Source organism: Jatropha curcas, unplaced genomic scaffold, assembly GCF_041381405.1.
Source record: "Jatropha curcas cultivar XTBG-Jc1 unplaced genomic scaffold, XTBG_Jcur_1.0 HiC_scaffold_1141_pilon, whole genome shotgun sequence".
Lineage (NCBI taxonomy): Eukaryota > Viridiplantae > Streptophyta > Magnoliopsida > Malpighiales > Euphorbiaceae > Jatropha > Jatropha curcas.
In genome coordinates, this window is record NW_028322611.1 from 465,055 (window position 1) to 493,045 (window position 27,991).

The 27,991-nt window shown below is 43.5% G+C and overlaps 1 protein-coding gene across 1 annotated transcript; it reads right to left on the minus strand.

Annotated features, from left to right (window-relative positions):
- Positions 1–22,880: 22,880 nt before the first annotated feature.
- Positions 22,881–23,828, minus strand: LOC110009033 (uncharacterized). Its single transcript, XM_089717195.1, has 2 exons — positions 23,556–23,828; positions 22,881–23,315 (listed from the first exon to the last, which is right to left on the minus strand). The coding sequence occupies exons 1-2, from the start codon at positions 23,826–23,828 to the stop codon at positions 22,881–22,883; spliced, it is 708 nt and encodes a 235-aa protein (XP_089573321.1).
- Positions 23,829–27,991: the final 4,163 nt, after the last annotated feature.

Here is a 27,991-nt window from a genome sequence, read left to right on the forward strand (position 1 = left end):
ATTACTGGTCGACCATAAATGCAGATTGCGTGAGGCACGCGCGGAAGTGCCACGAATGTCAGGTTTTTGCTAAGCTACAAAGACAGCCTCCGGTCAGTCTAAATCCCATTACTTCACCATGGCCTTTCGCAACTTGGGGCATAGACGTGATCGGAAAGATCCATCCAAAGGCTTCCAATGGCCATCAATTCATTCTGGTTGCTGTTGATTATTTTACTAAGTGGATTGAGGCAGCTTCTTATTCCGTTTTGAATGCCAAGAAGGCAGCACAGTTCGTCCGTACCAACATCCTTTGTCGGTATGGAACACCATTCGAGATCATCACGGATAACGGATCTCACTTTCAAAGTGAATTTTCGGACCTACTGAAACAAAAGAAGATTCAGCACCATAAGTCCTCACCCTATCGCCCACAAACAAATGGGGCCGTCGAAGCTGCGAACAAGGCAATAAAAGTCATTTTGCAGAAGACAGTTCAAAAGCATAGAGCGTGGCACGAACAATTGCCAAATGCCTTGTGGGGATACAGGACTTCAATCAGAACACCTACTGGGACAACCCCGTATTCCTTAGTATATGGCATGGAAGCAGTATTGCCTATTGAGCTGGAAGTTCAGTCGGCGAGGGTTATCCGGGAAAGCCAGATCAGTGAAGCAAATTGGGCTGAGAATTATCATTTGCAGCTTTTGGGTATGGATGAAAAGCGATTGCGAGCAATCCACCAAACTCAAGTTTATCAAAGAAGAATGGCACGACATTTTAACAAGAAGGTCAAAGACCGGAAACTGGAAGAAGGTTGTTTGGTTCTGAAGGAAATTAGACAACCGGTCATAGATCCACGGGGGAAGTTCCATCCTCATTGGGCTGGACCCTATGTGTTGAAGAAGATCTTGTCAGGCGGAGCCGTTATTTTGACTGATTTGGATGGCTTGGAATTCACTAATCCATGTAATTTAGATCAGTTAAAAAGATATTTTGTGTAAATTGTAATCATTTGCATAATGTAAGATGAACTACATTAGACTTGATTCTCTTTGGAAAAAAAGAAATTATATATCGGAGATATGTAGGCAGCCTTCATTAGGCGCGGTCTAAACAAAAAAAAATCATTTTATAATTTCATTCTTTCTTTTTCTTCTTTGCCAAATAAAAAATATAATAAGAAAAAAAAAGGGAAGAATAAGAAAGAACCCGCTAAGTCGAAAACCCGAAAGGGCGGCTTAGGCAAAAGTGGGTAGCTCGCTAAGCTGAAAACTCGGAAGGGCAGCTTAGGCAAAAATTAGAGCTTGAGTAAATAAAAATTGGAAATTGCTTGGAAAGTTTAAAAGCCAAATGACAAAGTCAAATAATCCAGAATCAAACAAGAAGGGCCAAAGTAACTCTGAGTCTAAGACAAAAGAAAGTATAAAGCATACATCCAGAAATAAATCCAAAGTCCCAAACAAAAGTCAAAACAAGAAAAAATCATAAGGCTATAGAAGTCTAGGTATCCCGCCGCCTCCGTGGAGCGGCATCCTCTGAGTCTTCTACCGAACCCTGCCCAGCCTTTCCTATCCGAGGAGCCAGCACAATCTCCTCACCTGTCCCAACCTCCTCTTCAGCATCAGCCTGAACCCAACCTTCGAGAACACTCAGCAGTGCAGTCCTCCTTTGTCTTTCAATCGGCCAGACAGCGGTAATGAACCAGGCCCGGTACTCGGGAGAAGTCTGAACACTGGTGGGATCGGGTAAAGGTCTCACCATGCGGTGATCTCTAACCCAAGCTTTAAGGACAGCTCGGGTAACACCAGCAGTAATGGCAGCATCAGTCGAAATATCATCCATAATGGGGACAGTCTGATCTATCCCCATCTGCCTCAAAACGCGCGAAGCGCAGTACCAAGTGCAGTGGGTAAGGCCTAGGAGGTAAACCCGAGAATGGCGGAAGCTGACCTGAATAAAGCGGCTGATATTATACCAAGGGATGAACCACAGTATCTCATTTGGACCTAATTCAACCAGCCACGAAGTCCATGTCTCAATAGAAGGGTGCGAGATCAAGATTTTTCGCATGCGATACTGGGAAGGATTGTAAGGAAGGGAGGTAGGAGCAGCCACCACTTGAAGATGATCCCTCAACCAAACCTGAGTAATAGATCTTTTCTATTACGAAGAAACAAATTAAAAAAGAAGAAGAAGAATGAGGTAGGATAATAGGAAAAATACCTGGAGAATGACGGGGGAAACAGTCCAATCATCGAACCCTAAAGCGGCTCTGTCAAGGCTTCTAATGGTCTCTGCCAGCACGACACCGCCAATACAACCCATATCCTCCATTTGCCAAACCATGGGACAAAGCTGCAAGTCTCCAAAACCTGGGTCCCGGTTGAATAAGAAACCAGCCAATAAGCAAAAAACCAAGGCCCGCATCCTCAATCTCATCTGGTCGGGATCTTCCAAGCAAGTCTCTGAGAATTCATCAATCAGGGGCAGCAGAATCGCCTTCTGATCATCTACAATCATAGCCCTAGCCTGTGGCCAGCTAAACCGAAACAGGTTTTCAAATGACTTAACATACCCAATCTTCACCTCGTGCTTGACCAGGGGAGCATTGGGGTCACACCCCACAATCGCACAAAACTCCTCAAAGAGAGGACACATTTCCTCCATCATAGCCCCAAACCGAAAAACATGAGCCTCAGGATCCCAAAATCTAATACAAGCTCGCAAAAAGTCCCAGTCAACTACTACACCCCTAAGGGTGATAACGGGAGAAATTCCGTACCTCCCCAAATTGATCTTTTCAACTTTGGAGAGACTCCTGGTCCAGCTATGCATGCTATGGTTGTAAAAGGGATTCATCTTTTTTATTCATTTATTTGTCTGCCCTGTTAATTCTTTTTTTTTTTTTTTTTAAAATAATAATAATAATAATACTAAAATAATAAAAAAATAATAATAATAAAAAGAGGGGAGAGGAGAAAACTGACCTAAATAGCTGTTTAGGCACAGTGTTCGAGAGTCAGAATGAAGAAAAAAAGGCTGAAAGCGGCCTTTTTATTGAGAAAATCGCGCCTAAGGGCGGCTGCCCGCGCCCTCTAAGGCGGGTATGCCCACCTGAAAGGCGGGCACACCCGCCCGGTTAGGGTGGGCATGCCCGCCCAGAAAGGGCGGGCGCGCCCGCCCAGCGTGGGCGGACATGCCCGCCCAGATAGGGCGGGCACGCCCGCCCAGCGTGGGCGGACATGCCCGCCCAGGAAGGGCGGGTACGCCCGCCCAGCGTGGGCGGGCACGCCCGCCCAGCCAGGGTGGGCACGCCCGCCCAGCCCAGGCGGGCATGACAAAAAAAAAAAAAAAAAAACTTTTTTCTTTCCTTTTCTCTTTCGGTAAAAAAAAAAAGTGTGTACTTTTTAATCCTTTTCTGCTCAAATCTAATGCATGCATGCAGTGAGTATTAATCAAATGCAGGTACAAATAAGTTGAGTACAGAAATACAGGCCAAGATTCAATACAGGAAAATAAAGAGGGAAAGAAAGTAAAGGAAAGCAAAGAAATCTAGCAGCTATCAGCGGCGGGACCTCCTCCTCCTCTGGTCGTCAAAAGCCTGCAGTGTCCAAGCTGAAGTTAGTTCCTCCTGCATTCCAAGGATTAGCTCCATCATCTGACGGATCAAGCCGTCAGGAACCTGGAAATCACACAAAAATACAAAGTCAATATACAAATCTCTTATGAATCCTTTTTATGAGAGATTTACCAGTCATTACCTCATTAATGTCATCAGGAGGAAGGGCCAGGCGATTCACACGGTCCAGGGATACCTCCCTAAGAGACGAAGTACCCTCAGGAGTGTAATAGGAAATGCTGTATGGAAGGTGCAAATTGGCCAAGCCCGGATGGACAGGCCTGGTAGCCTCTGAAATAGCCTGGGAATCCTGAAGGCACCAACCGAATGACTAGGGCCAGCTCGAGACGGACCCTCCACCGGAGTAGAAGAAGAAGGCTGGGTCACAGGCCTCCTCCCTGGAGTCCTGGCCGAAGAACCTGAAGCCCGAGAGGAACGGGTGCCAAGCGGCTGGGAAGGAGTCGACCTCGGGAGACTGTCGAACCTGGAGCCGATGGGCCGCATCAGAAACACCTGGCAAAATTCGTCATAATCTCCACCCCGGATCAATTCCATGTACGGGATACCCTCAGTATGGACATCTGTAAGAACCATCTGTTTGCCCGCTCGCATGTCCTCAGGGGGAGGAAGAGGAACGGAGCGGCAGCCCCTAACCTGGAAGTCCACTCGCTCACCCAGGTAGTAACATCTCAGAACAGGATGTGATAAGACAAACCGCCGCCGAGACAGAGCCTCTGATCGCCTGAAATGGGGATCCGCCTCAATCCAATGTTGGAGTCGGATGCCCATCGCCCCTACTTCAACCTATGTAAGAGAAGCAAATGTGTTAATAAATCTTTTTTATTTTTCACACAACCAAGAGAAATTAGGAATGCACTCGCCTGCCCTATGGTACAAGTATCGAAGAAGCTCCGCAGATCCCCCAAAGACATCCGGCGTAGAACAGACTGTTGGTTAGCTCGGTACCATCTCCAAGCTAAAGGTACCCACCCTAGCCCAAGATCAGTACGGGCCAGCTCAGGGCGGATATAGGGAAAATACTCAAAGGCCCAAGTCTGCACAAGGAAGGAAAGGATTAATAAAAAAAAATTAAAAAAAAAAAAAAAGGGGCACAGAATGAGGATATGTTCTTTACATTACCTCCCAGAAATAGTAGGTCCCACTGAGCCTACAGTGGCCTCGACTCAGATCGCACATATCATCGTACATGCGGCTCAGAATAGCACCGGCCCAGTCATACTCAGTGAGGTAAGCCAGGTCCTCCAAACTCTTCAGTATAGAGGGATTAAACTTCTCTTTTCTGTTAGACCAGAAAGACGAAGCAAACAGCAGCAGCAGAGTGAATCTAGCTACCTGAGTAGCCGTTAGCTCTCCCTGTCTATGTTTGGCATAAATGCTAGGGGCTTGGGAGGATAACCAGTGCCTCGAAACACTCAGATCGGGGGAGGAATGGCTGGGTCTAACAATCTGGGGAAGGTCAATCCCTATCAGCTCTGTCATTCGGTCGGGGGTGACCGCAGTCCTCCAATCGTCATACAGCTCGATCGGCCGAGTACCAAAAGGAATCCCAGAAATCAATGAAAAGTCAGTTGGGGTCATCGTCATCTCGCCCCAAGAGAAGTGGAAAGTATTGGTGGTGTCCCACCATCTCTCAGCCAACGCGCCCAGTAAACTCTTGTAATTCTGCCTACCCAGCTCGAGATTTCTTAAGAAGTCCAGGTGAGAGGGGCCAATGATGGCTCCGACCGGGTTATTAGGATCAAGTATGTCAAATGGGATCTCAGCAATAGAGGACTCGCCCACGTCCAGCCTAATGTATGCATCCTAAAAGGTAAAACAGTTTAAGGTTATCCTTTGGTTCCTAACTAAAAAGATATCCTAATCCTCTCCCAGCATGCATACTAATAAAAGTGGTAAGATTCAATCACAATTTGGCGTAAGGCCCAAAAATCACGATTTGGCCTAAGGCCCAAAAAATCACCATTTGGCCTAAGGCCCAAAAATCACCATTTGGCCTAAGGCCCGAAAAATCACCATTTGGCCTAAGGCCCAAAAATCATAATTTGGCCTAAGGCCAAAAAAAAAAAATTCACACTTGGCCTAAGGCCCAAAGGAACAGAAGCAAAGGGAGCTTACCTGGGCGAAGATGCCGGTCATGGAAGCGTGAGTGTCAGCGTCCGCCGCAAGATTAACATCGTCCACAGAAATTCCCAGAGACTCCAGAAAGTCCTCGTCGCTGCTATAGCTTGGGGAAGCCATGATGAGAAAGTTGAGAGAATTTGAGAGAGCTCTTTTGATTTGGAGAGTGAAGAATGAATGAAATAATGAGTTTTTGAGCTATTTATAAGCGAATAGCCAAGAGCCGGGTCCTTTTGACGCGTCTAACTTTCGCCTACAAAATTTAGTTTTCAGACAACCACCGGCGCCCATAAAACATCTTTTATGGTCGCCGGTGGGGGGCAACTGTGAACACCTAAATTTTGAGGCTCAAAGAGCCAATTCTTTCGGACTGCAAACAGTCCGATCGGACCGGAGGTCATTCAAAAAGTTCACCGGAAGTGTGCCAATATGGTACTTGAAATGTCCGAAAAATTAGGAGGATCACAGAACTGGTCTCGGAATATTTTTCGGAAGTCCGGAACTCCCGGAAAAGCCTCCGGAACGGAAAAAAAGGCACGCATGTCCGCCCGCGGGGGTGGGCATGCCCACCCTCAAGGACGGGCGCGCCCGCCCAGCAACGCGGGCACGCCCACCCAACCTGGCCCGCCCGGCCCAGGCGGGCACGCCCGCCCTCGAGGGCGGGCAGGTGCGCCCGGGGTGCATTTTTTTCCTATAAAAAGAGGCCCCGGGGCTCCATTTAGACACACAGTCTGTGTTGACGGACCTCTCTTCTCCCTTTACGCTCTTTGCGATTCTTTTATCGCTTTCTGCATTCTTTATTTTATTTAGCTTTCATTTTTTCTTGCTTTGTTAAGTGGCCATTAAAACTCCATTTTAATTAATATTTCCCTTAACGAGGAGCTTAACCTGGAGTTAAGAAGCGGTCGGAGATTAAATCAGGTACATAAACTAAACTACGCCTATTTAATTTTAGCACTTCATGCATGCTTCTTTTCTACTCCTCTTAACTCTATAACTGCATGAATGTATCCACATCATCCACTAGGCAAATAAATTGCCTCAATCAAATAAAGATTAAGCTTGAATGCCCGATTAATTAATAGTCGTGGTATTAAAGCTTAAATCTGTTATTATTGGCTAAAGAAGCCTAGTTAATCAATAACTATGGTGAAATTGCCTTTATTTCGAACAGTTCTTGGCCTAAGTCCAGTTAATCAATGATTGTGACTAAAAGGTCTTACTTAAACACGTTTTTTTTATGGCAATAAATTGCCTATATTTCAATTTAATTAATCACTTTAGGCAAACAAATTGCTTATAAGTGAAAAGTTAATCTTTTATAGCGACAAATCGCTTAAATCAATAATTTGGATAAAAGCCTTTAAATAATCACTTTAAGCAAATAAATTGCTTATAAGTGAAAATTAATCTCTTTTATAGCGACAAATCGCTTAAATCAATTTCTTTTGGCTAAAAGCCTTAAATCAACCTTTGGCAACAATTGCCTAAATCAATTCATGTTGGCTAAAAAGCCTTAAATCATTCAATTTTGGAGACAATCGCCTAAGCAATCAATCTTTTGGCAATAATAAGCCCAATTAATCTTTGGCAAGCAAATAAGCCCAACTTATCTTTTGGCAAGAATAAGCCCAAATCCTTTCTTTTGGCAAAAAGCCTCAAATCAACATTTTGGCACCAAGTGCCTGAAACAATCAATTCTTTGGCAAAATGCCTAAACAAAAATGCACAAAGCATACACACACTCATGCATAAAGCATCCCATCTAAAGCCCTCTAGAAGAGGCCTATCGAACTACGTTGACTTTGATCTTCCATTCAAACGGAAGTACGTAGGCACGTTAGGGATTTAACCCCGAGCGGCAAGTCGAAATCACATGAACATTTTCATTGGTCCAATTACCTTGCAAAACATTCATTCATTAGGTTAGTTCATCAACATGACATAGTCTCGGGATCCACCTCAGGTTCGCAGATTATGCCTTAGACATTGGGATAATTAATCTAGTAACTAGGTTAATTAAAATCGGAGTCACTTAGGGTTTTTTCCTAGTTTACCCTAAAACAATTAAACAAGGTGGCGACTCATACATTCACGTGCATTTCTTCCCTTAGTCACATGCATTCATATGCCTATGATATCTTGGGGAGGGGTTCACACTATGAAGAACATTTTATGAATCAGGTGGAGTTAGAGGAAGAACCTTGGTTTACAGATATTTTGCGATACATGAAAGATGGAACCTTTTTTTGATGAAGCGACAAAAGAAGACCGATCCGTTCTCAGAAAAATGGCTTTGAACTATGTCCTAGCTGATGGTGAACTATATAGGAGGGCCTGGGACGGAATGCTGCTAAGATGTGTAGGTAAGAAGGAAGGAGAAGAAATAATGAAGAAAATCCATGAGGGAGTCTGCGGTACTCATTTGAGTGGCGTGAGTTTGGCCAGAAAGATCATGAGGCAAGGCTATTTTTGGGTGCAGATGGAAGGTGATTGTATCAACTATGTTCGCTATTGTAAAGCCTGCCAGTACCACGATAACAAAAACTACTTGCCTGCTGTTGAACTACATCGAACAACTCCTTCTTGGCCTTTTTCAGCCTGGGGTATAGACATCATCGGCAAGATCGCGCCAGCAGCTGTTTTCGACCAAATCCCCCCCGGAGGATCCGAAAACATCATTTTTTTTTTTGGAAATGGGGTGATTCTCTTATTTAAATAAATGGTGACAAAACCTTTTGGGATACAACGATGCTGATAAATCGGTCTTATAAAACAATTTGAGTCGCCACCCATTATTTCGACAATGGGACCGTTTCCAATTAAAAGTGACTTCATTTAACCCATTTTTATTTAAGGCCAATTATTTAAAAGACTGGTCAGGCGCACCAAGTGCGATTTTGGGTAAGGGAATTGGGTACGTCGGCCCGTTGGAAGCCGACGCCCGGAAAACCGGCCTCTTTTAACCTACAATTTCTAATTTCATTTTATTTTAGAAAAGCCAATTTATTTATTTAAACCCAACTCGAATAAATCAAACCGAGTTCCTATGTGGAAAATCATTTAATCGTCCCAAATAAGTTCATACATTGCATTCATAATCATTCAAACCACATAAACCATTCATCCCATAGTAGTCAAATCAAAATAATTAAAAGACCCGCTCTTGCCTTATGGTTAAAGGCGGGCCACAAACCGAACCTAAAATACATTCTACCCAATTAAAATATAATAAACCCTAAAATCCCATAATCATGCATAATAAAATATTAACCTATTTGATTTGATTAAACCATAATCTGCCCATTATTGGTTATTTCTTGAATCATAAAAGGAAATTGAACATTTATTTAATTACAAGAAATTAAAAAATGAAATTATTCTGGAACCCTAGAACAGTCGCGTCACGCAGCTGTTCTATGGAAGAACAGTTGCGTGATGGAACTCCTAGTTGCGTGACGCAGCTGTTCGTGACTTTGGCAAAATTCTCAGATTCATCAACTATCTATTTAAATCATAATATTAAATAAAAACATAAAAAATGAGATAAAGATTATAAACACGAACAGTTCCGTCACGCGACTAGTCAAGGTAACGTCAACCTCTTTTGGACATGAACAGTTCCGTCACGCAGCTTGTAACTGTGTGACGCAACTGCTCTGGTCCACAACTACCTTTCAAACTACCTTTTTTACGTTTTCTTTTTATCAAAACTGGTTTAATATACTTCAGAAATGTCCAATAACAGGTAGAATACTATTTAACCAATATCAAACTACCCAAACACCAACAAAATAGATATTTAATAAATTAATGACTAAGAAAATACCAAGAAGAGTTTAGATGATTACCTAACCCTCAGATTTGAGGATTGCACTCGATTTGAATGTCTTGGGAGGAAAGATTCAAGATCCCAGAAGTCCTTTTTACCAAGTTTTAACAAAAAAACCTCTTTTTTCTTTTCTTTTCTCTCTTTTTGTGATTTTGTTTTTTAATCCTATTCAATCTCTAAGGCTCGTTTTTCTTCAAGATAGCTCAAAGGAGCTCTTGTAGAAAACCTAGCCGCAAATGCTTTCTGCGTTCTCTCCAAGATTTTTTTTCAGTTTTCTCCAAAAGTCCCTTTTTAAAAGATAAAAATGTAGTATTTATATGGGTAGGGCAGCAGAACATAGCTGCGTCATGCAACTAACAGTATCGTGACGGACCCGAGAGCTGCGTGACGCAGCTCACTTTTTGGATCGTTGCCACGTATCCACACAGAAAACAAAAACCGTTATTTTGGGTTATTCAAGGTAACGTCATCTTGGTTAGGGTTGCGTGATGCAACTATTAGTGTCGTCACGCACCTTATAGCTGCGTGACGCATCCCTAGCGCAGGTCAGACTTCCTTAAACTGGTTTAAATCGATTCTTGGTTTAAAGACTTCTGGTTGACCCTGATTTCTTATTCCGCATCCTTGTATCCTCATTGGGTTAGGTGGGGGCATAAAAACACGCGTCAACAGTAGCATCGAATGGTCATCAGTATATTTTGGTTGCAGTAGACTACTTTTCTAGATGGATTGAAGCTCAATCTTACAAGACCTTGACTGCCAAACAAGTGGCTAGATTCATTGAGCAGAACATTTTTTGTCGCTATGGTGTTCCTCATCACATAGTTACAAACTATGGTTCTCACTTTCAAGCAGACGTCGGACAATTGCTATACAGATATAAGGTTGAGCATCACCATTCTTCTCCTTATAGGCCTCAAGCTAACGGTGTAGTGGAAGCAGCCAATAAGGAGATTAAGAGAATTATGTCCAAAATGTGCGAGAAGTATAGAAGCTAGGCTGAGAAACTTCCTTTCGCGCTCTGGGGGCATCGAACTACTTTCAAGTCAGTGAATGGAGCTTCTCCTTTCGAGCTTGTATATGGGATGGAGGCAGTATTACTAGTAGAGCTTGAAAAGAAGTCTCTCAGGGTTCTTGTGGAAGCTGGTTTGACCGAAGAAGAATGGGTCAAGAAAAGGTATGAAGATCTAGCGCTTTTAGATGGCAGAAGGTTGAATGCCAGATTCCAGGATCAGATGAGAAAGAGAAGGATTGCTAGTTTCTACAATAAGCGAGTACATCCAAGGGCTTTGAAAAATGGAGATCTAGTGTCGGTCAGACTGTTAGACCATGAGTCTCAGAGTCATCCTGGAGGGAAATTCAGACCAAACTGGCAAGGACCATTCAGAATCCAAAAGTTGTTGGCTAAAGGTGCCGCCGAATTGGTCACTACGGAAGGAAAGCCTTTCAATCGGGTCGTTAATCAAGACCAGATGAAAAGGTTCTATGTCTGAGATGATGATTTCGGTTAATTAAAAAAAAAAAAAAGAGGCTAGGTTGAAAACCTGAAAGGGCGACCTAGGCAAGAAATGAGCTCGCTAGGTTGAAAACCCGTAAGGGCGGTCTAGGCAAAAGTTTGAGCGTGAAAAAAAGTAGAAAAATAATTTTGGGATTGACGCATGGTGCTTAGTTTAAAAGCGGAATCTATGCCATGTATTTGTGACATACTTGCAACTGGTTGCTCAATGCCATCAACATGACTAGAAGGATAGCATGTGAATGAGTAGTTAGAATAAACAACTATTGTATTAGAATAATTTCTCTCTACTTCTGTATGATGTTGAAAGAAGTAGGATTAATAAAGGGTTTGTGTTTCAAACTTTTCTTCCTTTTCGTTTCTGGGGTATGGATGATGGTTACAAGACCTTCCTCTCTGCTTATCTGGTCAGAATTTGCTTATTAGTTTTGAAGATGTATTAGTTATCGGTCTTGCCTGAGTAATGAACTCTTTTAGACAGCAGTCAGGAAGTCAAGTGCTATTTTCTCAGTGGTTTCCTTGGAAGGATCGATAAAGAAAAACCATGAGTAAAACCCTTAGCACTTTGTAGGTTCATGCATACATAAGGGAGTTGCATATTTTTCTTTCCTTCTGAATGTTGCAGGTGATAAAATGGTTATGCCATCTTTTTTAGATGTAAGTTTCTGTCCTTGGTCGAGAAATCCACTTTTATGTGCTTTCAATCTTCAATCCAAGGGCAGGAGGCCCAAAGACTAATCCAGCAAATAATTTCAAAAGAAAAGATTTATTGTCTTTTGTTGTCTTTAAGTGCAGAAAGCAGGAATCGATAAAGACAGAACTATCAGAGTTATTCATTGAAAAAGAGAAGGGATACATTGATTGGGAGCTCGTCGCCCCCATAATACAGATAACTGAACGAAAGAAAAGTAGCAACAACATCCATCATTGAGAATAAAACCAGTCAATATACTCGGGTGTCACGGTGTCCTGCATCACTCCTTGACCCAAGTACCAGGTGTTTCGGTTTCGCCAACGATCAGCCGAATTGGTCAGCAGACTTAGTGTCATAGGACCACTTTCGAAGTTATAGGCTCGGGGAACACGCTGAACGACACCGTACTGGCGGTTGATCCTGTCTGGGAAATAGGCCATGGAACGATCGAGACTGGCATACAGCACATAACTAAGATTCATGCTCCCAGCAGTAACAAGTCTAATCCTCCACCAAGGACAAGTCCACCGAATCACGGGGTTATTTTCAAAGTCAAACTGTCCTCGGGAACAGGGCTGAAAATTAGCAGGGCCATAGGTTGGAATGGAACACGCCGGGACTGGAGGAATCAGGCTCAGCTTGTCTAAAGCCTGGGCTTGCAGTAACATCGGGCAACCTCGGTGGTGAATGTTGAAATTGGTAACATGAAGGGCAATATCCCTAACCCAGCACATGGTCTCTCCCATGATCATCATGAAGATGGTACGACGGTACACTTGCATGTCATGGACAACTGTCAGTAGTCGGAAGTCTTCAATTCCGGGTTGGCGATTCTTCATGGCATACACATTCAGCAATAGGAAACAACAGGCCCGAACCCAAGAAGGGTTCGCATCCATGGACAGCACTCTATTCAAAAAAGGCTCCAAGGGAAGGCCTTGATTCGGGTCTATCCCGTCAGGAAGGTAAACCGGGCATAGAGTCGCAATCTCGGCCAAGTCATATCTCGGGCCTGGGGGCAAAGCGGGGGTTTCATCTTGTTCAGAATGATGACTCATCACGGTGCACATCTCCTCATAGGTCGGAGTCACTTCAGAGTCTTCAAATCAGAAAACCATGGTGTTGGGATTGAAGTATCCCATGAGCCAGGACAAGAAACTATGATCAGGCTTCAGGTCTTTGAAGTATTTTAGCCAGGCTAGTTGGTTCATGGGGTGGATCTGCCACAGATCATCAGGAATGGATTGAACGAAGGAGGAGACTTGATTCCTGAAAGCCATGGGAAAGGGTTATTGAAGAAGAGGTTTGTTTTGAATGTGGTAGAGTGAGGAGAGAACGAAGGAGTGGACCTCTATTTATAGGAGTGGAAAAGCTTCAATGCAGTGCTATCACCACCTGACATGGCATTCACCTTCGGTAGTGAAGCAGATGGGCATTTATGCCCATATCAATAAGGTGGACCACAATGGTAGATGAGCAATTATGTGTGATAGGATAAGACCAATATGGCAGATGGGCATTTATGCCGGCATTAATAACATGGACAACTTTGGCAGGTGGGCATTCATGCCCGCATTAATAATGTAGACCACTCTGGCAGGTGAGTAAGATGTTTCCTTTTTATTTTTGTGGTTTTGATTAAATTTCATTTCGTTTTCTATTGTCTATTTTGCAATAAGGTGGTTGGGCATTTATGCCCGCATTAATAACGTGGACCACTCTGGCAGTGAGTGGGGTACTTCCTTTTTCGTTTTTGTGTTTTATTCTCTTTATGCAGGAAATAAAGTGGAGTCTCAAAAAAATTGTAAATAATAAAAAAAAATTGTAAATAATACTGTAATAGATATGTAAATAAAACTGTAAAGAAAATGTAAATAACACCGAAAATGTACTCCAACGAGCTACAAAAATGTCATAAAGAGTGTGATCCAAAATGGAGAAGGCCGGCTAACGTCGCCTCCGGCTGGGACCAGCTGCTGCTTGCCTGGCAGAAGAGGGTGGAGGTGGTGGAGCATCGTCGGACGAAGAGCCATCATCATCATCCTCCTCATCCTCGGAGACATCCAAAGGAATCCCCTCCACCTCCAGCCTAGTCCGAAGCCTGTCAACCTCCAGCTGAAGATGAGAAATAGTACTGGTCTGACGGGACTGATGCCTCCGCAGCCTGCCAATCTCTAAATCCTATGGAAATAAGAAAGAGGAGAAAGGTAAGAGGAGTATACAAAGCAAAAAGCAAAAAGCAAGAGAATCATACCCTCTCGTGAAGCTCTGGATATAGCCGGGCGATGTAGGACCGAGCAAAGCCGAACCTCTGGTACAGCTCCTGATATCTCTGAGTAAGCACCTGCAAGTGCGAAAAGGCATTCGATAAAGAATCATTCAGGTAAGAATCTCTAACTTAGTGAATTTGTTTTTCTACTTACATGTGTGGCATGCTCAAGATCCAGCTGTAGCGGCGGAGGAGCCTGCCTGAGGTCAGTAGGGATGACAATGGCCGGTCCGAGGCCCAGAGTAGGGTCCAGAGCAACCTCCATGCCCGGAGGGAAGGGGACATCGCCTAGCACGGCACCCGCAGGAACCTCAGCCTCCGCCTGCGCCCTGTAATACGCAGGGGTCCGATGCCTCCTCCTCTCCTATGACAAGTCAAAGACAAATGCAATTAATTACTTGGTCGAAATGTTAAAAAGAAAAAAAGGAAAAGAGATTGAGAGCAAAAAAAAAAGGCTACCTGAGAGTACTCCCGGACCTCCGGCAATTTGCCCTGCAGCCGGGTGGTGAAGTAAGAGGCATAATCGCCAGCCGTCAGATAGACATCAGCAGGAGAGCCATCATACTCCAGCAACAGGTCCTCCGGGGTCATACCCTCCAAAATGCACATATGGCGAGGAGGAGCAGCGGGCACTCGCCTCTGTGCCGTGGCAACATAGAGCTCAAAGACCCTCTCTCCTAAGAAGTACCTGTCCACCCAATAGCCGCAAAGCAAGACCCTGGACCGGGTAAGAGCCTCCGCTAAGGCACGAGGAGGATAGGCCTCCCAAGCATCTCCCTCCCACGGAGACAGACAGAGCTAAAAGACAGAAAAAGTCAGCAAATAAGTGGTAAAAATAAAAGAAGACATACTACTCAGAAGGTTCCTTGTACTTACATCAGCTAAGGCCCTATCATTAAGATAGCACCTCCAGTAGTGCGGATCCTCGGAGCTGGAAAAAGTGTGGTGGTGATGCGCCAGATACCGAGGAATCCACCGGGCATCAGCAGAAGTATCACCCTCCGGACCCCTGGATAGATCCTGTACTCTCATAGGCCCACACCTGTAACAAGATTCCAACAGCTAAGTGTAAATTTGAGTAACTGAGAAAATAAAGGAAGAAAGTCAAAGGAATAAGTGTCTTACCTCAAGCGGAAGGAGGAACTGCCAGTTAGACTCACCGCTACCCCTGGTCCATATATCTAGACCATGGTAGAGATGAGCCAATGCTAGAGAGGCCCAGTCACGTGACTTGTAGACAATCTCGTAAGAAACATACCCCTGCGCGGTGTACCTGGTATGAGTGGTTACGCCGAGTAGGGTACGAACTAGCTCAGCTCCCAGTGCAGCTGTCTGGTAACGTCCATCAAGAGGAGCAACCTCGCCGTCAAATCCAAGCCAGTAATCGCAGTATAATCGGCTGGAGTCAGGGTCATCTCTCTAAAGCCGAAGACGAACGAGTGGGTACAATCGTTCCACCGCTTCATCAGCGCATATCGCATGGCAGGTGGAAACCGAGGCTGAGTACGGCGAAGTCCAGCGGCAAAGTCACCAAATCCAGCAGCAACGACTCTAGACCGCATCGGGGGGTCCAATAAGTCCCAAAAGGCTGAAGCATCAGTGGAGGATCCGCCAGCACGGGCCTTGCCCAGATCGACCTGTGTAAGAAAATCCGCACAAACAAAGAATTAAGACTAACACATGTCTATTTTTGTTTTCATGGCAGGACAATAGAGAGTTCAAGCCTCTGGCCAGGCACAGCCGCGTCACGTGACTGCAGCCGCGTCACGCAGCTACGGAGTTGCATACGCAGCTTGTCAAAGTTGTGACTTCTGACTCACAGCCGCGTCACGCAACCATGTAGCTGCGCCACGCAGCTTGTCAAAGCCGCATCCTCCGACTAACAGTTGCGTCATGCAACTGTTCTTCTGAAGAACATATGCGTGACGCATCTGTCGAAGGTGAGACATAAAAAACCCTAACGTTTCTATTTGCCAATTTCTATGTTCTTCTATACATTTATAGGGCCTAGGAAAGTCGCAATCGACATGGCATCAAAATTTAAGATAGCAAACAAGACATCAAGACACACAAGAGAGGCATAATCAGAATCCAGAGATAATGGGGTCGTGTAACTCCGCATATGTTGTGTCACGCAACTGTTCACGCCAGAACAGCTGCGTCACGCACCTGCTTGCTAGAACAGCTGCATCACGCAACTGTTCACAGGAGAACAGCTGCGTCACACAACTCCTTCCTGCGTGACGCTACTATCGACGCACAGACAGCACAAAATCGCACCAAAAATCATTCGCAACACACTAAAAGCAAGAAATTCAAGTGTGAAGTTACTTACCGCGGATTGGAAACCGCACATCACGTCGGTATCGTGTCGAACCGAAAAGTCAAAGCCCGATAATGGAAGAAGCTGAAGAGGTCATGTCCCCGGTGTCAAAGCGTTATGGCTAACCGGAGCTCGATCGCCCTCGAAAACCGGGATCGCCCCCAAGGTGTCCATCTCAGGTGTGTAAGCGGAAGCAGGGATCTCAGAAAGTTGGGCCATCCTAGCTAAGGTTCAGAGTGTTTTGGAAGGTTTAAGAGTTTGAAAAGTGGAAAATGAAATGTTGAAAAGCTTATTTATAATAAGAAGTGAACATGGGCCCAAGCCCATCAACACGCTTTTAAGCCCAAAATGGCCCATTTAAGCAATTTGGAGTCAGTGTGCGGTTCGTATACTTCAGCAATTCTGTCTACTCACCACACAGGGGGCAAAATCATCAAATTGCCCAAACTACCCTCGGGTAAATTTTCTTCCAAACACCGCATCAGGAAGGGTATACCTGAAAATTTAGGACTAAAAAACCCAAACTACCCTCAGGTAAGTTTTCTTCCAAACACCGCATCAAAGAAGGGTATACTTGAAAATTTAGGACTAAAAAATTTTTGCCTAAATTTTTGCTAAAATTTTAAACAAATTTGGCAGTGCAAATTAATAAAATTTTCAATGTCTGCTTAAAAGATAATATTTTTGGTCTCGGGATGGAATTCCAAATTGGGGGCAAAAATAAAATCTTTTGCCCTGATGCAAAATTTCAAATTTCAAAATTTATGATTATTAATGCATGGGGGCATGTGATGCCCCAACATTTAACAAAGGCGAGATCTGTTTGTACACAGAAATTGCTCTTTTTCTCTTGAACAATTTTTCAGGCCAACCAGTGATGGTGTATTACGAAGCTGTTTGGACCATTTTCTCGATCAGTGATGGCGTATTGCGAAGCTGTTCGAGTCAACCCTGTTCCTGATTAGTGATGGTGTATAGCGAAACTGATCAGGATAATCTCAATGACCAACCGGTGATGGTTTCTCGAAGCTGATAGGTCCCACCGAGCAGTGATGGTGTATTACGAATCTGTTTGGATTTTTTTTCCTGGTTAATGATGGTAGATTACGAAGTTAGTCAGGGCAATCAAATCCTTCGAGCCAATCAGACCGAGCCTCGAAGGTACCTTCAAAACCAATCAGACCGAGATTTGGAAAGATTGTTACCGATCCGACTGGAGCCAACAAAGCCGATCAAACTAAGCTTTGGACGTGACCAGATGATTAGGACAACCATTTTATCCAATCCAAGGTTGAAGGCGCGTCAATGGACCACTTTAACATTAATCATTTATATAATTAATGATAAAGTGGGGGGCAAACTGTTGACGCGTGTCTTTATGCCCCCACCTAACCCAATGATGATACGAGGACGCAGAATGAAGGGTCACGGCTGTCCGGAAGTCTTTTAATCCAAGGATTTAATTTAGACTAATTTAAAGGTGTCTGATTTGCATTAGAGCTGTGTCACGTAGCTGTTAGGTGCGTGACAGCACTGACAGTTGCGTCACGCAACTCCAATCAAGATGACGTCACCATGAATGCCGACATAACTGTTTTTCATTCTGTTTGATTACATGGCAATGGTCCAGAAAGTGAGCTGCGTCACGCAACTATCGGGTCCGTCACGCAGCTATAGCTGCATCACGCAGCTATCCCTTGTTGCCCTACCTCTATAAATACAGCGTTATTTCTCCTATTCGTTACAAGAATTTTAGGGCGTAGAAAAATACACTTGCGGCTAGGTTTTTCTACAAAAACTCTTCTGAGTTCTCTTGAAGAAGAACAACTATTAGACATCTGTGAACCCCTTCCCCAAAAACACATAGGCATATAATGCATATGATGAATGAGAAGAAATGCACGTGATGTGTGTGAGTCGCCACCTTGTTTAACTATTTTAGGGTAAACTAGGAAAAAACCCTATGTGACTCCAATTTTAATTAACCTAGTTGCTAGATTAATTATCCCAATGTTTAAGGCACAATCTACAAACCCGAGATGGATCCCGAGACTATGTCATGCTGATGAACTAACCGATGAATGAATGTTTTGCAAGGTGAATGATGTATTTGGACCAAATGAAAGGTTTATGTGATTTTGACTTGCCACCCGGGATGAAATCCCGAACGTGCCTACGTACTTCCGTTTGAATGGAAGATCAAAGTCAACGTAGTTCGATAGGCCTTCTTTGAAGGGCTTTGAATGGGTATGCTTAATGCATGAGTGTGTATGCTTTGTGCATCAGTGTGTATGCTTTGTGCATGAGTGTGTGTATGCTTTGTGCATTTTGTGTGTATACTTTGTGCATGAGTGTTTAGGCATTTCGCCAAAGATTGATTGATTTTTAGGCATGTTGCCAAAAATGTTGATTTTAATGGCTTTTAGCCAAAATGATTTGATTTAGGCAATTGTTGCCAAAATGTGCGATTTAGGCTTTAATGCCACGATTATCAATTAATCGGGCGTTCGAGCTTAATCACAATTTATTGTCGAAACGTGATTGATTAAGGCTTTTAGCCACAATTATTGATTAATTGGACTTAAGCCGGATTTGTTCGAAATAAGGCAATTGAACCGTAGTTATTAATTAACTAGGCTCTTTTAGCCAATATTGTCGGATTTAAACTTTAATACCACGATTATTGATTAACCGGGCATTTAAGCTTAATCAAATTAATTAAGGCAGTTTATTTACCAAAAATAATGACGTGGATGCATTTATGCAATTGTAGAATTATTAAGAGTAGAAGAGAAATATGCATGAAGTGCTAAAATTAAATAGGCAGAGTTTTGTTTACATACCTGATTTAATCGACGACCGCTTCTTAACTCCAGATTAAGCTCCTCGCTTAGGAAATATTAATTAATTTTAATTTGTTTAATTTTTAATGTCCAAATATCACAATAAAAATGCAATAAAAATTAAATTAAATGCAAAAAGCGGTAAAGAAAACGCAAGGAGCGTGAGAGGGAGAAGGATTCGTCCGTCAACACAGACCGGGGTGCCAAAATTGGACTGAAAATGGCCTATTTATAGGCCATTTTCGGGTCCCGGGCGGCACCTGCCGCCCGGGAGGGCGGCAGCTGCCGCCCTGTCGGTGGGGCGGCAGGCCCCGCCCACGCTTGGCGGGGGGTGCCGCCTGGGAGCGCGGCAGCTGCCGCCCAGTCGGTGGGGCGGCAGGCCCCGCCTGGTCTGGGCGGCAGGTGCCGCCCAGGGGCGTGGGGGGGCCAGGCCCCGCCTGCGCGGGGCGACAGGCCCCGCGCGCGCTGGGCGGCATGCCTCGCCCGCGCGGGGCGACAGGCCCCGCGCGCGCTGGCAGCTGGCCTCGCCGCGCGCGCCTGGGCAGGGCCCCGCCTGTGACGAGGCGACCGGGCCTCGCGCGCGCGCGCTGGGCGGCGGGCGGCAGGCCTCGCCCGCGCGGGGCGGCAGCCCTCGCCCGCCCTGGGCGGCAGGCCTTGCCTAGGAAGTGGGGCGGCAGGTGCCGCCCAGGCGGGGCGGCTGCTGCCGCCGTGCCCGGCGGCCGGCGCCGCCGTGGCCGGTGTGAACACCGTGCTTCGCTCCGGGGGCCTTTTTGGGAGTTCCGGACCTCTGAAAAATATTCCGGGACCTGTTCCGCGATCCTCGCGATATTCCGGACGTTTTAAGTACCATATTGACATATTTTCGATGAACTTCCGAAATAGCCTCCTGTCCGGCCGGACTGTCTAGCTTTCTAAGCCTCAAAATTTGGGTATTCACAACATCAAATAGGTTAAAACGAAAATCATAAAAAAGGAAAAGAAAATAAGAGAGAAAAGGGGTGAGTGTTAAATCCTTGTGAACAAAGGCCTCTGGAATCCCTGAACCTTCGTTCTTCAAGACGTTCAAGTTGTTAACGATCCTCAATCTGAGGGCTAGGTAATTCTCCTAAACTTTTCTTAGTATTTTTAGTTGTTTATTCATTGTAATTTATTTTATCATTGCTTTAGTAGTTTAATCTTAGTTAAACGGTATTCTGCTCACTCTTAGGTGTTGTTGGATTATATGAAAGCATGTTTAAACAAAAGAAAAACGTAAAAAGGTTGTTTGAAAAGTAAATACAGACCAGAGCAGTTGCGTCACGCAGCCAGTAGTTTCGTCACGAACCTGGCAGTTGCGTGACGGAACTATTCATGTCCAAAACACAGTTGCTCTATCCAGATTAGTTGCGTCCCGCAGCTATTAGATCCGTAACGAATCTAATGGTTGTGTGACGGAACTGTTCATACTCATAATTTTATTTTCTGTTTAATATTATATTTTTATTTATGGATTTGAAATAAAGGGTTGGCGGATCTAGAAGTTTTTCAAATTATGAACAGCTGCGTCACGCAGCTATGGGATCCGTCATGCAACTGTTCTTCCATAGAACAGCTGCGTGACGCGACTGTTCTAGGGTTCCAGAAGCAATTTTTGTTCTTTTTAAACACTTGACGAATTTTGTACAAAAAAATAAAACTTAGTTCTTAAAATAAATCTGAAGACAACCAATTGTGGGCAGATTACAATTTAGCTAAGTTTAGGACACTAAAGGATAATTATACATGATTTTAGGGTTTTGGTTTTTGGGTTTAATATTTTCAGGGTAGAATGTATTTCTTAGGTCTGGTTTGTGGCCTGCCTTTAACCATAAGGCAAGAGCGGGTCTTTTGTTTATTTTGATTTAACTACCTTGGGTTGAATGGTTTGAATGATTTGAATGATTATGAATGCAATAAATGAACTTGTTTGCGGACGATTAAATAATTTTCCACATAGGAACTCGATTCGTTTTATTCGGGTTGGGTTTGAATAAATAAATTGGCTTTTCTAACTAAAATAAATTAGAAATAGTAGGTTAAAAGAGGCCAGTTTTTTCGGACATCGGCTTCCAACGGGCCGACGTACCCAATTCCCTTACCCAGGATCGCCTTGGTGCACCTAACCAGTTTTCAAAATAATTTGGCCTTAAATGAAATTGGGTTTAATATGAAGTCATTCTTAAATAAAATTGGAAACGGTCCCATTCTCGAAAAAATGGGTGGCAACTCAAAATGCTTTTTACAAGATCGATTTATCGGCATCGTATCCAAAGTGTTTTGTCACCACTGGCTCAAAATAGAAATCACCTTTTTTTATCAAAACTCAAAAGGGACAAGTTTTTCGGATCGCTCGGGGGCGATGCGAAAACAGACCAACACTAAATCTCCATTTTTCAAAGCCCTTGGGTGTACTCGCTTATTGTAGAAACGAGCAATCCTTCTTTTTCTCATCTGATCCTGGAATCTGGCATTCAATCTTCTACCATCTAAAAGCGCCAGATCTTCATACCTTTTCTTGACCCACTCTTCTTCGGTCAGACCAACTTCCACAAGAACCCTGAGAGACTTCTTTTCAAGCTCTACTGGTAACACTGCATCCATCCCGTATACAAGCTCGAAAGGAGAAGCTCCATTCACTGTTTTGAAAGTGGTTCGGTGCCCCCAGAGCGCGAAAGGAAGTTTCTCAGCCCAGCTTCTATACTTCTCGCACATTTTGGACAAAATTCTTTTAATCTCCTTATTGGCGGCTTCCACTGCCCCATTGGCTTGAGGTCGATAAGGAGACGAATGATGATGCTCAACCTTATATCTATATAACAATTGGCCGACGTCTACTTGAAAGTGAGAACCATTGTCTGTAACTATGTGATGAGGAACACCATAGCTACAGAAAATGTTCTGCTCAATAAATCTGGCCACCTGTTTGGCAGTCAAAGTCTTATACGATAGAGCTTCAATCCATCTGGAAAAGTAGTCCACGGCGACCAAGATATACTGATGACCATTCGATGCTGCCGGCGTGATCTTGCCAATAATATCTATGCCCCAAGCTGAAAAAGGCCAAGAAGGAGTTGTTGGATGGAGTTTAACAGCAGGCAGGTGATTTTTGTTATCGTGGTACTGGCAGGCTTTACAATGACGAACATAGTTGACACAGTCACCTTCCATCTGCACCCAAAAGTAGCCTTGCCTCATAATCTTTCTAGCCAAACTCATGCCGCTCAAATGAGTACCACAGACTCCCTCATGGATCTTCTTCATTATCTCTTCTCCTTCTTTCTTGTCTACGCATCTTAGCAGCATTCCATCCCAAGCTCTCCTATACAGTTCACCATCGGCTAGGACATAGTTCAAAGCCATCTTTTGTAGAACAGATCGATCTTCTTTTGTTGCATCATCAGAGAAGGTTCCATCTTTCATGTACCGCAGAATATCCGTAAACCAAGGTTCTTCCTCTGACCCAACCTGATTCACAAAATGTTCTTCATAGCATGGGATATTTGCTGCGGTAATGATAAATGGCTTCTTTGGAAGCTTATTCAAATCTTGCCACGCTGAGGCTAGATTTGCCAAAGCATTCGGGATTCTGTTATGAGTCCTACCTTTGTGAGTAAAAGTGATCTTGTCAAAGAGTGCTGCTTTCTTTTACAAGTATTCAACATAGGGCTTCAACCTATCTTCTTCAACTTTCCATCTTTCATTAGCATGTTCGATAACTAACAATGAGTCTCCTATCACCTCAACCTCCTTAGCACCTGTTGCAAGAAGAGATTCAATTCCCATTATACACGCTTCATACTCCACCATATTATTGGTGACTGAGAACAACAACCTTTTGCACATTATTGTCACCTTGCCATTGGGTGCTTCTATCACGACACCGGTGCCAGTTCCATTTCTATTGGCCGATCCGTCAAAGTATAGTTTCCAAACCCCTGTTTCAACGCACAGCAAGTGTTCATCTGGAAATTCTAGTTCCCAAGGTTCATCATCTGCAATGGGATTCTCAGCCAGGAATTCTGCAACAACCCGACCTTTGACCGTCTTCTTCATGACAAACTCTGCATCTACACTGGACATCTAAATTAACCATTTGGACAACTGACCTTTTAGAGTAGGTGTTTTCTGAAGATACTTCATAGGATCAATTTTAGAAACAAAGGTGGCCCTGAAAGAATCGAAATAAGGCCTCAGCTTCTTGATCGACCATACCACTGCCATACACGTCTTTTCTATCAAATTGTACTTCTCCTCAATAGGCAGTAATTTCTTGCTGATGTAATAGATGCTCTTTTCTACTCCAGCAATGTCTGGTTGTACCAACATGGCTCCAACTCCTGCATCCTCTCCAGACAAGTACAGAATCAAAGGTTCTCCTGGTCTAGGAGAGCTTAACACTGGTGGATTCATCAAGTACTCCTTTATATGGTCAAAGGCCTTTTGACAATCCTTGTTCCATTTGACCGGCTGATCCTTCCTAAGCAACTTGAATATCAGAGCACAAGTAATGGATAATCTAGAAATGAACCTGCTGATGTACTGGATCTTCCCAAAGAAGCTTCTCACCTGACGCTCTGTTCTAGGTGGTTCCATGTCTTGAATGGCTTTTATTTTGTCTGGGTCAATCTCAATCCCGTTAGGTCCCACAACAAAACCTAACAACTACCCCTTCATCACTCCAAATATGCACTTTTTGGGATTGAGTCTTAAATTGTACTGTTTGACTCGCGCGAAGAACTTTTCCAACATCTCCGTATGTTCTTCTTGCGTTTTTGTCATGATCACCATATCATCCACATATACCTCCAAACCTTTATGGATCATATCATGAAACAAGGTTGTAGCCATTCTCTGATATGTTGCCCCAGCATTCTTCAACCCAAACGGCATCACCCTATAATAGAAGGTCCCGAAATCAGTGGTGAAGGCAGTCTTATGCTTATCAACTAAAGCCATCAGGATTTGGTTGTACCCAGAGAATCCGTCCATAATGGAATAACATCCATTCTTGCAGCACTGTCGATCAGAACATCTATATGTGGAAGTGGGAAGTCGTCTTTGGGCAAGGCTTTGTTTAAGTCTCTGTAGTTGTTTTTGCCCAAATCCCCCCCGGAGGATCCGAAAAACATCATTTTAATTTTTATTATTTTTGGATTGGAAAAAGGTGACAAAACCTTTTTAAACACGCGATGCCGATAAATCGGTCTTATAAAACATTTTGAGTCGCCACCCATTATTTCGGCAATGGGACCGTTTCCAATTTTATTTTACAAAAGTGACTTCATTTAACCCAATTTTATTTAAGGCCAATTATTTTTTAAAATACTGGTCAGGCGCACCATGCGCGAGTCTGGGTAAGGGAATTGGGTACGTCGGCCCGTTGGAAGCCGACGCCCAGAAAACCGGCCTCTGTTCAACCTACAACTTTTAATTGATTTTATTTTAGAAAAGCCAAATTATTTAATTAAACCCAACCCGATTGAATCGAACCGAGCTCCTATGTGGAAAATTAATTAATCGCCCCAAATAGATTCATTCATTGCATTCATAATCAATCATAATCACATCAATCATCCACCCATAGTAAAAATAATTAAAAGACCCGCTCTTGCCTTATGGTTAAAGGCGGGCCACAAACCGAATTTAAAATACAATTTACCCAATATAAATTCAATAAATTCTAAAAAATCCCAAAATCATATATAATAGTAAATTAACCTATTTGATTTGATTAAAACATAATTTGCCCATTATTGGTTATTTCTTGAATTAAAAATTAAATATTTATTTAATTACTCAAAATTAAATAAAAAGGCAAAATTATTCTGGAACCTAGAACAGTCGCGTCACGCAGCTGTTCTATGAAGAACAGTTGCGTGACGGAACTCCTAGCTGCGTGACGCATCTGTTCGTGACTTTATCAAAAATTTCCAAATTTATTAATTACTCATTTAAAACGTAATATTAAATAAAAACATAAAAATCGAATAAAAATCACGCACACGAACAATTCCGTCACGTAGGTGGTCCAAGCAAAATCAACCCCTTTTGTACATGAACGGTTGCGTCACGCATGTAGTAGCTGCGTGACGCAGCTGCTTTAGTCCATAACTACCTTTCAAACTACCCTTCTTACGTGTTCTTTTTATCAACAGTTGTTTAATAATACTCAAAAATGTCCAAAAATGGGCAGAATATTACTTAATCAACACCAAACTAATCAAATACTAATAAAACAAGATATTTAATCAATACACAATTAAAAAATAAAGAGGAGGGTTTAAATAGTTACCTAACCCTCAGATTCGAGGATTGCATGCGGTTTAAATGATTTAGGAATAGAGCTTCACGATCCCAGAAATGTTTGTTATCAAGTTTTAACAATAAAAGCTTTCCTTTCTTTTCTTTTCTCTCTTTTTCTCCTTTTTTATGACTTTTGGTTTTTGTGTTTTTAATCTATTATCTCTAACGGCTTGATCTTCCTCAAGGTAACTCGCTGGAGCTCTTGGGGAAAACCCTAGCCTCACTAAGATTTCTCTAAGTCCAAAGAATGCCAAAGTCTAGAGAGAAGTCCCTTTTAAAGAGTGAAAATGTTGTATTTATATGGGTAGGGCAACAGAACAGAGCTGCGTCACGCAACTAACAGCTGCGTGACGGACCCGTGAGCTGCGTGACGGACCCGTGAGCTGTGTGACGCAGCTTACTTTTCGTACAGTTGCTGCGTATCCATACAAACAGTGCAGACCGTTACACGGGCCTGTCCAAGTGATGTCATCTTGGTTAGAGTTGCGTGACGCAACTATGAGTGCCATCACGCAACTTATAGCTGCGTGACGCAACCCTAGCGTAGGTCAGACCCTTTGGACCAGTTTGATTCAATTTTTTGGTTAAAAACACTTCTGGTTAACCCTGATTCTTTATTCCTCATCCCTATATCATCGCCGGGTTAGGTGGGGGCATAAAATTACGCATCAACAGTAGTCGACACAAACTCTTAATCTCCCATCCTTCTTAAGCACCGGGACGATGTTTACTAACCACTCGGGGTAATGCACTACCTCCAAGAAGCCTGCACCTAACTGCTTCTGAACCTCAGCCTTGATCTTGTCTTGCCATTCTAGTCTGACCCGTCTTCTCTTCTACTTTACTGGCTTAATATTCGGATCAGTAGGGATGAAATGTTCTGCAATTGACCTGTTGATCCCTGGCATGTCAGCATAACTCCAAGCAAAGACTTCTGAATTTCTCTTGAGACATTCTTAGAGATCCTTTCTGAGCTCAAGCTTAAAGTCTGATCCGATTTCGATTATTTTGGGATCTTCGGCGGTGCTTAGGTTAAGTGCAAAATGATGCAATGCATTTATGTCAAATATGCGCGTGGTGTAATCAATGCCATGAACGTGACAATCAGGAAAACAGGAAAACAAGAAAACAAGTAATCAAAATTCACTTCCATTGATTGAAATAATAAAGGGAAACCATCCAAATCATTCTCAAAACAATAATCAGAAAAACAAAAAACAGGATTTGTAACTTGTTCAATACATTCATCACAAATATCCTTGATGGCTTGAACCACCTCATCGGCATTAGAAGCATCCTCGGTTTCTAGGGCAGCTTTCTCTTTCATCTTCAGCATCTTCCTCCCCGCTTCTTCTGCATCTTCTGCTGCTAGCAATGACTGGAGGATCCTTGCCTTGGACTTCTGCTCTTGGACCAACTTTGAAGCTTCATCCCCAATCCCGAGAAAATCTTCAAATTCAGGCATCTTCTGTGACCAGTCTGTGCCACTGCCTGCTTGGACCATGCCAATCATGAATTTTGTTCCGTCTGTCAATTGCTCAAAGGAAGGCTCTGGAGACTTTATGAGCTGCTCTTCAAAATCTGTCATGAAGATCTCCAAGCCTGGATATGTCTTCCCTCTGCTCTGAAATTTTCCGGAAGCCTCTGGGGTAAAGAAAATCCTAGTCAGTCCTGGTTCTTTTATCGGAGACTGGACTTCATACTTCTCTTTCTTTCGACACTCTGAGTACCCCAGTCTGCGTCGGTCTTGTTGACCAAGTGATGATGGCACAGGTTCAAATCTTCCTTGTAAATCTCAGCCTAGCCCCTTACCATACTTCCATTGCATCTTCTTCATCATTTTACGAGAGAAAGGGCTCATCCTGTTGACTGCACTTTTGTCTTCTATGATTGCAGCATCATCAATCATAGCCACCTGAAAACCAGATAAAGGCACAGTCGCCTCTAAACCTTCCACTGTAGCCACATTCAGATCTTCTTGGGCATTAATAGTTACCACATCAATGCCCCAAGGTATCGTAACTTTCTGTGCAATGTGGAAGGAATTGCACCCAAAGGATGGAGCCATGGCCTTCCCAACAGCAGAGCATAATTGGCCAAGATGTCCAAGACTACTATGTCCACCCAACTTTGTATCATTCCTGTCGAAATCTTTACCCTGAAGGTTCCCCTAGCGCTACGCATGGTGTTATCATAGGCTTTAACAACCATGTTAGATGGCTCGAGTTTCGACTATTCAATCTTAAATTTGGGCAACATCTTCAGCGGGCATACACACAATGCCGACCCGTTATCCACCATCACATTGCGGGTTTCACATCCATTAACAACAACCTAGATGTATAGAGGTTTGAAGTGATTCCTACCTTCGGGGGGAAGATCTGAATCAAAGAAGGTGATCTCACCAATCCTACGCTGTAGCACATTGATCATATCCACGCTCTGGATTCTGG

Excerpts from the sequence above, each read along its gene's own strand:
- LOC110009033 (XM_089717195.1), bottom strand. The coding sequence starts at position 23,828 with ATGGAACCACCTAGAACAGAGCGTCAGGTGAGAAGCTTCTTTGGGAAG. Across the intron at positions 23,316-23,555 it reads CAGGAGTTGGAGCCATGTTG|ATGTCCAGTGTAGATGCAGA; the intron begins GTACAACCAGAC and ends TGGTTAATTTAG.